This window comes from Peromyscus leucopus, chromosome 3, assembly GCF_004664715.2.
Source record: "Peromyscus leucopus breed LL Stock chromosome 3, UCI_PerLeu_2.1, whole genome shotgun sequence".
NCBI lineage: Eukaryota > Metazoa > Chordata > Mammalia > Rodentia > Cricetidae > Peromyscus > Peromyscus leucopus.
Window position 1 is genome coordinate 14,659,316 of NC_051065.1, and position 11,256 is coordinate 14,670,571.

General features: G+C 37.0%; 1 protein-coding gene across 2 annotated transcripts in view; it reads left to right on the top strand.

Annotated features, from left to right (window-relative positions):
- Thsd7a (thrombospondin type 1 domain containing 7A) overlaps positions 1–7,866 on the top strand; it is a 387,216-nt gene extending 379,350 nt beyond the window's left edge. The window contains exons 25-28 of one of the 2 annotated variants that reach the window (XM_028894646.2): positions 692–774; positions 1,126–1,336; positions 3,773–3,860; positions 4,541–7,866. In XM_028894646.2, the coding sequence (XP_028750479.1) occupies positions 692–774; positions 1,126–1,336; positions 3,773–3,860; positions 4,541–4,625 (467 nt within the window). In that variant the 3' untranslated portion in view covers positions 4,626–7,866. The remainder of the gene's footprint in view (positions 1–691; positions 775–1,125; positions 1,337–3,772; positions 3,861–4,540) is intronic. The other variant, XM_028894648.2, reaches the window with a different exon arrangement.
- Positions 7,867–11,256: the final 3,390 nt, after the last annotated feature.

Here is an 11,256-nt window from a genome sequence, read left to right on the forward strand (position 1 = left end):
AACTGCTTCTCTCTTTAAAGTGCAACACCAGGCAATGCACAGTCTGTATTGTATGAGAGAAATAAATTAGAAGAATTAATTTCAATGGCAAGTTGGAAAATAGCTCAAGCAAAAGACTTGCTAGTTACATTGGTCTTCTTCCCGGCAACCATAAATATCTGGAATTAACAACAAGAATAGTGATTTTTCTTAAAAATAAATATGCATTATAATAAACATTTTTGTGCAATGGTCAAATAAATTGAAAAGTTACTTTGAGGGATGTGAAAGCTACCATTCTGAGTAGCCAAGAAAAGTATTTAACTATAAAATAAAATGAAATCTGTTTTGTTTTTGTTTTTCAATTGCTGGGCTTGGCTTGAGGAAATAGGTTATATGACCTATTTTTTTTTTCTGGCCCTTATCGGAAAGAGGTTATATGAAACCAGTGTTTCAAAAATAGCAGCTATGAAATCAGGCCCTTTGCAGTGTGTCTTGAATACTTAAAAAGCACAAGCCATAATGCTGTCATCTGGGTACAAAGGTCCCAAGTCACTAATGAAAGTGATGGAGCTTAGCCAGCCATTTTGAAAGTGCAGAACTTCTTGGAACTTCCAAAGTGGTTCAAACTTCCAAGACAAGTCTATAACAATGTATATGTTTACCACACCAAGAGGAACCATTGGTTAAAATATGATTTTCTGTTCTGCAGGTGGCTGCTTGGTGGTGAGCCAGCCTGATGCCGACAGGTCGTGTAACCCACCCTGTAGCCAACCCCACTCATACTGTAGTGAGGTATGTGCACATTCATTAAGATGGACAAGCTACCCCCATCGTTTATCACCCTGCTGTCTCTGGTGCAGTCCCTCCCTAGTCCTAAAAAAGCCATGACTGGAGGCAGGAACGATCCACTTCTAAGCATTTCTTTTAAACTATGTGGACGACTCTCAATGCACTTCACATATTTACCTCTAGAATGACTTTGCACAGTAGCATGGGGAGGCGGAATTAACGTAGCTAAGGCGAAAATTGCATGTTGTAAATTCTCTTAAAAATGTTTCTTAGTGCTCCTTTTCTGAATAAGCTTAGTTATGGTTTCCAAGATTGCATCTCATGTGGAATATAAACCTCCCTGTTCTCCTGCAGATGAAGGCATGTCGCTGTGAAGAAGGGTACACTGAAGTCATGTCCTCCAACAGCACCCTTGAGCAATGTACACTTATCCCAGTGGTGGTGATTCCCACTGTGGAGGACAAAAGAGGAGACGTGAAAACCAGTCGGGCAGTTCACCCAACCCAACCCTCCACTAACCCAGCAGGACGGGGCAGGACCTGGTTTCTCCAGCCGTTTGGGCCAGGTGAAGCAACCAGACACTGGACACAAAATTCTTTACTTAGACATTCCACCAATAACAATGCCACAAGATTTTTTTTAATAACAAAGCATTTTCAAATTAATGATTATCTCTTAACCCATTTACTCATTTTAACATTGCAGCTATCTTTGTCATTTTGCTTTCCTTGTTGAAAGAAATACCCATGCCCCAAATACATAGAAATAAAATTACTTTCTTCAGAAAAAAAAAATAATATTGATATCACTTATCTAAAACCTAGACTTAAAGTTGTAAGTATAATAAATAAACATTGAATAAAGCTATGTAATAATGAAAGTAATCAGGAAAAAATATGTTTTCACTTACAACAAGGACAAATAAGACTATAAAGACATTTGGAGTTTTCAGCTTAATATACAGAGTCAGTGGTGTAAACATTCACAAAGAGCATGACAATTGCAGTTCCATGCCAAGGGCACTCGGATGGTAGAACAATAAGTAACATCCCCAGAGTTGATGTTCCAGATGCCTCAGAATCCATACTAGTGCAAATATACCGAGGTGGTAATGGAGCCTTCCTTTCTTGATGGAATGATCCAAACTTGGATGCTGACCAGACCATTGTCATGTTACAATATACACTCTTAGTACATCCAGGAAAGGACTTGAATCCAACACAGGAATAAGCCTGCAGGCTTGAAGAAGGCTACTCTCTACTTTGCACGCTTTCTCTCTCTAACTGGAATAGATAGTATACACCTGTCTCCAGGTACTTAAAGTGCCCCTACTAGTGCTCCATAGGCAACATGGATTCTGCCTCTTTCTTTCTCACCACGGAGAAGATCCGTGCCAAGCTAGACATAATTAACTATATAATTCCAACAGAAACATGAGAAATGAAAGAAGAAATTTGCATATCTAGCATTCCTCTGTTTATGATCCATTAAGTAAAAGTATTTCCCTTATGAAAGAACCAATATTGAATTTTTAAGGTGTTTTAAATATCTGGGTGATTACCTTTATTCATATAATCACTGATTTTATTGGATTCTTAGCTGAAAATACAATTAAATTTTGAAAAGCTGATTTGTCTGTAAAAAATGTTAGAAACTCTCCTCTCCAAGTCAGAAGAACAAATTATCATTTAGCAATTTTGACCTTAAGCAGATCTCCACAAATGAGAACTTTTCTCACTTTAAATAAAAGTATTTTTCCCACTTAGTTTAATAATTTCCACCAAAATGAATATATTAAAATAGCAAAGAGGTGCATATTCTGACTGAAGACATTCTTTGTTTTTGAATATTTGTTAAGTAATATTCACAGCAAAGAAGCCTAGTAGTAGAAGAGACCTTTTGATTTTAAACTCATTCAAGAAAGAAAGAGAGAGAGAGAGAGAGAGAGAGAGAGAGAGAGAGAGAGAGAGAGAGAGAAACAAGGAAAAAATACTTTTTAAATCTCCAGGTTTAAAAGGAAGTGATATTTAGAGTATTAGCTGAATTTATTTCCAACAACTGGACCTCTAATGAACAACATACCTAGTACTAATCAGTATTTGATACTTTTAAAATATTTGTTAAGTCTCCATAGGGTCATTTTTGTCAACATCTAATTTTCATACTCATATCATATTGTGATATGAGTATTGTCTGCACACTTGTATGTACATATTGCCTACATGCTTAAATGTAGATACAGACAATGTATGCTAATGTTAGCATCAGATTAAGTTAGGCAATATCATCCCGAGCAATGCATGTTTGAAGTTTACTCAGAGTCTAACGCTTCAAGGATGAAGAAGCCCCAAAACTGAGCTAGAATATTGTCTGTCACCTGTGACTGCACATATCAGAAAAGTTTGCAAAGGGACATTTAAAAATCCCTTCCTATGTTATTTTATGTGATTATCTCTGCAAATTCTATTAACTGTCAAAGCACAGTACAAGTATAGATGAGATAAAAGATTTATTTACTAAACAAATAAGTAAGTATGTTAAGCTTCATCTGGTACAAAACTATTGAAATCACAGTAAATTGTCAAATACCCACTGGCATCCACTCCAGGTTTTATGAATTGCTCAAAAGCTGCATTATTTTTTATCTTTTAAATATACCATTCCTGAAATAGGTGGAAAAGTCAAAGCATATGTGAATAGAACAATCCACATAATGAATTTGAGATAAGATTTCTTATAAAGAGTTAAAACTTGAACTCAGCATCTGAATGTAAACACAATTTGTTTGCTTTTCAACTGTTTCCATTGCTGATTCCCCTTGAATGTCTTGCTGCCTAACTCCTAGTAGCTGCTTTACATTAGTGGTAATGATGCTAGGAAAGAATTCAAATTGAGTCTTGAACAGAACTGGTCATATATGACTGATCATGGGTCACAGCTCAAACCTGTCATATATGTTCCAGATTAATGGAAACTAATAACTAATATCTCTTCTTCTTAGATGGGAGACTAAAGACCTGGGTTTATGGTGTCGCAGCAGGGGCAATTGTGCTGTTAGTCTTCATTGTCTCCATGATTTATCTAGCTTGGTGAGTTTTTAAATATTTCAGAATCTAGAAGGATATATAAGATTGTTATTTCAAATAAAACCCTTTCGGTTGCCAGACACAGGAACAGACTAGTGTGTGTGGAATGTATATGCTGTGCTCACTCCATGTTCATACAAAGTTCTGAATTTCAAACATAAACTTTAAGATTAGAGAGCCTGAAATCTGCCTTCCATGTCTGAGTCACTCAGATTTCGGAAATGAGTCAGAACTGTTCTAGGTCATTTTTTTAAAGAATTTTTCTCATGAATAAATGACATAGAATGTTGCTTTTCATGAATGGTATATAATATATATTTTATATTGAATTTTCCCTAGAGGAAGACATTATGATAATTCTTAATCTTATTTAACTGCATTTGTAAATGTACATTATTAATAAAACTTCCTGAACAAACTCAAAATATACTATATTTTCACTTCTATTGTTATCAACTAAGAAACTGATTAATTTCGCTTTTACAAAATAGTTAAATACCTTACTTAACACAGCCTCTTGAAACTGTGAAACTCAAAAAGACCACAAAGTCATATTCTAAAAGGCAGTGTGGAAAATAGGCAACTTAGATTTACCATTTTGTTCTGCTTTTTAATTTAAAACATGAAATAATACTCATGAAAGGCTGACTTTCTTTCTTCAATGTTTCCTGAATTTCCTACAGCAAAAAGCCAAAGAAACCCCAAAGACGGCAAAACAACCGCCTCAAACCTTTAACCTTAGCATATGATGGAGATGCTGATATGTAACATTGAATATTCCTGGAAACAACCAAGCTTGGCCTTTTGCCTTTGTAGTAGACATCCAGGGGCCACAGTTCAAATTATGAATTATAATCAACTTTAACTGTTATGAACACTATCATTAAGAAAAAAAGGAGAAAACCCTACTTCCACTGGGAATATTCAAGACAGTGCCACTGACATATAGAGAGTCAACCCTGAGAATTCTAGGACATGAAGTGGAATGCATGTTGTGTCTTGAAAGTTTTGTATCATCTTTTCAGAAATCCACCAATTGAAAAAAAACACTTTTGATTTCTAAAAAGCAATGAGGAAATTGGCCAATTTGGAAGCCAGATGCAAGACTGCTTGCAGCACTAACCCACAGAACTTTCTAGCATGAAGAGTTCATAATGAAGGCTTTTCAATTCTACACTTAAGCATAACAACATGTATACTCAATCAAATGACTTACAATATGATGTCATCTTATATACTTCTTAATAATCAACTTTTAACAGTGAAGAAGACATAAGCCCTATGCTAGATGAAGAACCCATTGAACAATTTAGCATCTTCATGGTTGATGGTAACTTTTATTGGCCTGCATTTCAGAGACAAACTCTTTTTATAAGACTATTCTTGTCTCTCTCTAATGTATGAATGCTGGACATGTTCTAGAACCTTAGAAGACAGAATCCTCAAGTTCGGTATTTTATAGCAGTTATTGTCTAGAAAACAAATATGCTTGTGTTAATACATTTCTACTTTCCCTAAATTCACACTGGTTGCCTACATCTTTTTTGCTATATGGAAGGCACATTTTGCACTATATTAGTGCAGCATGATAGGCACTTAACCAGTGTTGCCATAGAAACTGCCTCTTTTCATATGGGATGAAGACATCTGTGCCAAGAGGGCTGTGGAGACATTTGCAAGCTTTTGTTCTCTGAAGAGAGTTAGTTCAGTCTTGATGGTAACAGGATCGAATCTGCTATTGCATCTGCTGTCTACACTCTCCCTTCTCACTACAGCCACTATGAAATTGACAACATGGCAACAGTTCAAGTGTTAAAATCCCTAACCATCAACCTCCCAAAGGTGGAGCCCCCTGGCTGGGGGGTTGCAGTTGCTCTTGGAAGGCTGTTTCTGACGAGATTTATATATTTGTTATCTTTGTTTAAAAAAAGAAGAAGAAGAAAAGAAAAGAAAAAAGGACTGATTGTCTTCATAATTTTGAGGAGATGGAGAAAATGATGTATCATTGATTTTTCTAACCAAACAAATCAAAGTTGTGTGTGAGCTTTTCTTTCTTCCTAATTTGCTTTCTCGGTGTGAGGTTGGAATTCCGCCAAGTAGGCCATATTTCCCAATCATGGCCTTTTGCCCTTCTTATGGCTGAAAGCTGAAGTAGCATGATGTTAAAACCTAAAATTTAAAAAGAGAAGAGTGAAGGATCTCGTCCAGAGCTTGCTTAAATATCTAGAGAAAGGGTTCCAAGCTTTTTAAGCGGAAGATCAAACAGGACATGTTCTCAGTCAGGTCCGTAGTTGAGCTCACAACACTGTGACTGTGCAATGTTGACAGAGAAGATACCCAGCGGGAAAAACAGTGACATCACTGTTTTCCAGTACAACTTCCTTTCCACAAAAACCAACAGGCTATATTTACATGTCTTAGTTTGTGGGCCCACCTTACACACTAGGAGCTTTTTTTTTTTTTTTTTGGTTTTTCGAGACAGGGTTTCTCTGTGTAGCTTTGTGCCTTTTCCTGGAACTCAGTCTGTAGCCCAGGCTAGCCTCAAACTCACAGAGATCCACCTGCCTCTGCCCTAGGAGCTTTTTAAGAGCTAGCTCTACATTGTTATATAGTTGCTAGTTTTAGGTTGTTTAATCTCTGTCGACCAGATTTAATCTCACAGGTCACAATTTATAGTCATTACTTATGATTGCTTCGAACATAGCTCTATGTTCACTGGTATAGCCCAGGAAATGCCACTATGGGGTATATCTCCTTTCTTCTATAAAGGAAGTTAAGCTATAACATGAAAAAAAAGAAAACACTCACATATTTCTGGCAGTAACTACTACAATTAGCCTCTGGTAGGGACCATTATGCTTTCCAGTCTTTAAAATACAGTAAACACCTTTTGAGTTTTGTTTTCTGTTGATTTGTTTTGTTTTTGATCTTAAATGCGTCTGTATTGCTGGAACTGTGGTTTGGGTGGTGAGGTATTTGCCTTCATAGACTGAGTACGAGCTCCCTCTGCTGTCCATTAGAACAGCCTTTTCTGCAAAGATTACAAAAGAATTTTGAGTAAGAGGATGTTGTAATCTCCCAAATGAAAATCTTTATATATATAATTCAATATGAAAAAATGTGATGATGTTTCTTATTTATTCCAAATGTAAGGCTTTAGATAATAAATGTCATTTCAAAGAGAGCAGATGGGAGGGTGAGTTCCACATTAAGCCAAGGATTTAGTTGAAGTGAAACATGAAGAGGAAGAAAAATAACATTGTTATTCTAAAACTGTGATTGTGCTCTCTCTCTGTCTCTCTCTCTGTCTCTCTCTCTCTCTCTCTCTCTCTCTCTCTCTCTCTCACACACACACACACACACACACACACACACACACACACACAATCAGAGGTCTTCCAAATAATCCTCAAGTTTATCTCTTTGGATAAAATAAGCTCTGTCTGTCCAAAACACTTGAGACATAATCTGTTGTGCTTAGGTGAGATTTTAACAGTCTGATGAAATGTGCACAGCACCGAGCAATCTTGAGATGGGGAATAATTTTTTTTCTTACACAAGCAACACTTCAGGTGTTTTATAAAATGCAATTAATCCTAAAGACAAATCAGTGTTCTCCTACCTGGGACAGAATAACACAATAAGCTAAGACATCAAAAGTTATAAAATAATTATTTTTAAAATACTACATTAATGTTGGAGGCTCACTGGGTATTCAGTATCAGGATAAATCAATACTACATGAATTCTTGTTAGAAATGTGGAGAAGAAAGTGTATCCATTTGGATAGTTTGGACAAAGAGTAAATTATTACTATAATCATGTACAGATGGCTTTATTATAGGGAAATAAATACTGGCATTTCACCAGAACTTTATTCTCTTGGTTCATCCAATAATTCAGGAGGCAAACGGTAAAAACTTGTCTGTTGGCCCCCTTTGCCTTTCCAAAACAGTCTGTGGGCAGGAATAAAAGGAGAGGGAGACATGGAGGAAGGTAAAGAGGGAGGGAAGGAGGGAGGGGGAGGGGGAGGGGGAGAGGGAGGGAGGGAGGGAGGGACAGGAGGGAGGGAGGAAGGAAGGAAGGAAGGAAGGAAGGAAGGAAGGAAGGAAGGAAGGAAGGAAGGAAGGAAGGAAGGAAGGAAGGAAAGAAGGGAGGAAAAAAGGAAGGAAGGGAGGGAAAGAGGTAGATTTTCTCCTGGATTTTAAAAAGAAAGGACAAATGCAGACATCTATAGAATTTTGCTGGACTGCCCCAGGAAGTGTGGCATGGCTGGTATTCCATGAAAAGGACTGATTTGCCTATTTGCCAGTGCCCATCCAATATACTGACTATAAATAAGCTCTATTTCAAAACTGTTTTGAGTGTAGCTTAAGCTAATTGAAAAGGAGTACGCTGAAGCATGTCTTTAATTATTTATATAATAAAGCACAAATTACTTATAAGAAGAAATATCTATTGAGTTATCACATGTAAGACATTCAGCTGGGCACTTAATATTAGTAATGACTTTTGTATACATAGGTTGCTAAGACATGCAAAAGAAAACCATGCTTCATGAGAGGCACTTGCATTGGAACATATTACTATAGATTCTAAGTGTGCTTAGTCTCTTTCCACAGGGGCTCTAACTTTCAAAACACGCTGTGAGGGGTGGCAATGGTCACAGTGGCTTAATCAGAACTGTTAAGTCCCTGAATATTTCAAGATAAAGTCATTGCTTCTGTAGGATGAGAGCAGCACTTCCCACACATATGTTTACCTCCTCTGACTTACTGTATCCCTGGTTCTGTGTGGTGCTTTTCTCTGCCTAGTCTCTCTAATTCTACCCTCCTACTGGTTGTTATAGCCTTGTCTACGTTTCTCCAAACCACCTTTCACTAAATACGCCCAAAATTTGATAAGGAAAAGTGAAGCATATTTATTAGCTCTTCCTATTGAAACACAAACATCAATGAAATTGTAAACATTTTTATTTTGGTGGACTGCACAATGAATAGAGAGTAAAGAAGAGCCATGTAGGTGGCATGCCAAGAGAAGAATAAAAAGAAAGTCTTCAGGGTGAAGATGTCAATTTCTGTACTTGCAATGTTACTAGACAGTCTTCTCTTACTCCCCCTATTTTCATCTAAATCTTTGTTCACTTCCTACTTCACACAACAGTGAAGAAGTCTGAATCTGTCCGTAATGAACAGAAAAGAGAGCTCTTTCTAGGGAGAGTCAAAGTCTGAATAGGTTTGCAGAAATCAACCTTGCGACATGTCCTGGAATCTCGTTATTTGTAATGTTTCTGAGTTCAGTTCAAATGTATTTTGTCAAGTTTCCCCTTTAAGACTGAGGGAGGAGGCAGCCAGCAGCCCCTGAACAAGCCTCTAAGAGCTCTGGCAGAGCATGCTTGAGCACTCGGGATCCACTCTGGGTATGAGAACAGAACCTCCCTGCTCCCCTTGTGATAGTACCCACCCACCCCACCAGCCAGCCAGCCTGCCTTCAGATGTCCTGGCGCAGGTCAGGCATTCGGGCTCCTAACACTGAGGTATGGACCCAACAAGTGGCTTTTTCTTTGTTTTTATAAATTTTTGTTTTGTTTTTTTTTTATCAATAAGCTATTTGCAATGATAAAAATCATTCTTGTGTAACAAAGACAGTGGGAAGTGCTTATGTCTGCAATATTAAATAAAAAAAATGTTAAACAAATAGAGTTAAATTTGCATTTTTATTCTGTTCTGTCAAGCCAGACCAGAAACCTGAAAACATCTGAAGCAAGCCACCTTGTCAGTGGGCCAAAACCTACTTTACTTAGAATATAACTGGCTATAAGTTTTATTGTTCTGTTTTGTAGTTGTTTGGGTTTCTTTTCTTTGTTTAAGTAATAATTTATTTATTACCTAATTTGGGGCCTCAATAAGCTCCCTGAATAATTTGTTTTTGTTTTTGTTTTTAAGCAAACATTTAGACTCTCTTTTAGTACATTTTCCTGTCCCTTTTTATCACAGAATTTTTGAAGGTATCAGTAGCCATTACTGTAAAGTATAATTTTATTAAATTTGTAATCAATCTTTCTTTAAATTATATTGCTCTAAGTGGGTATACTTTTGTTAATTTAACTACCTGAATATTTATTTTGCTAGAGTAAGGAGGCAACTGTCTGTGAATCTTTTGTTAATATTACTTTGTAAATTGTGTAATGTAATTTATTTTAAATTATGTATACTTATTTTTTAATGCACAAGATATCTATGTACAAGTAACTGCAGATTGGCAAATACTGTCACTGAGCTTTGTGCAGCTAATGTGGATGGCGTGTGGAGATGTAATGTGTTTTTCTACATTTTCATATGGGTTATTTGTAAATATCTATATTGCTGACAGACATAAATCGGAAGTCATTTTCATTCTAACTGTGTGGATCTGTGCTTTTATTTGCTTCATCTGCTTCTGATGTGTGGATAAAAGCATTTATTTAGTGAACATCCAAGTCTTTTACCTTTCTTTTTTTTATTTTGTCACCTATTTGCAATTACAATATATAAAGCTTGGTAAATTAAGATTTCACTTTAAAAGTCAACCAAAGAATGGATAAAGAAAATGTAGTACATTTACACAATGGAGTATTACTTAGCTGTTAAAAAGAATGACATCCAGAAATCTAAAGGCATATTGATGGAACTAACAAAAAAAAATCATCTGGAGTGAGGTAACTTAGACCCAGAAAAACAAACATGGTATGTAGTCACTCATAAGTGGATATTAACTGTAAAGTAAAGGATAACCATGTGACAATCCACAGACCCAAAGAGGCTAGGTAACAAGGAGGGCCCAAGTGGGGAACACGTGGATCTCTCTGGGAAGGGAAAATAGAAGAGATTTCCTGGGTGAACTAGGGGCAGGTGGGCATGGAAACTAGAGGGGTAGGGTAAGGAGATTGATGGAAGGGGAGAGTACTGAAAGAGATGAATGGAAAGGAGGGGGCATTTCAGGGTCGGGTAGAAACCTGATACAAGGGAAACCCCCACGAATCTATAAAGATGACTCTAGCTAAGACTCCTAACAATAGTGGATACATAGTCTGAACTGGCCATCTCCTGCAATCAGATGAGTGACTACCCCTGTTGTTATTAGAGAGTCTTCATCTAGTAACTGATGGAAACAGATGCAGTGACCCACAGTCAAACATTAGCCCAAGCTTGAGGAATCCTGCTGAAGAGAGGGAGGAAGGACTGTAGAAGGCAGAGGTGTCAAGGACATCACAAGAAAACCCACAGAAACAACTAACTTGGTCTCATAGGAACTCACAAAGTCTGAACCAACAACAAAGGAGCCCGCATGCGACTGACCTAGAACCTCTACATTCATGTGACAGTTGTATAGCTTGGTTTACTTGTTGGACTCCTAAAAA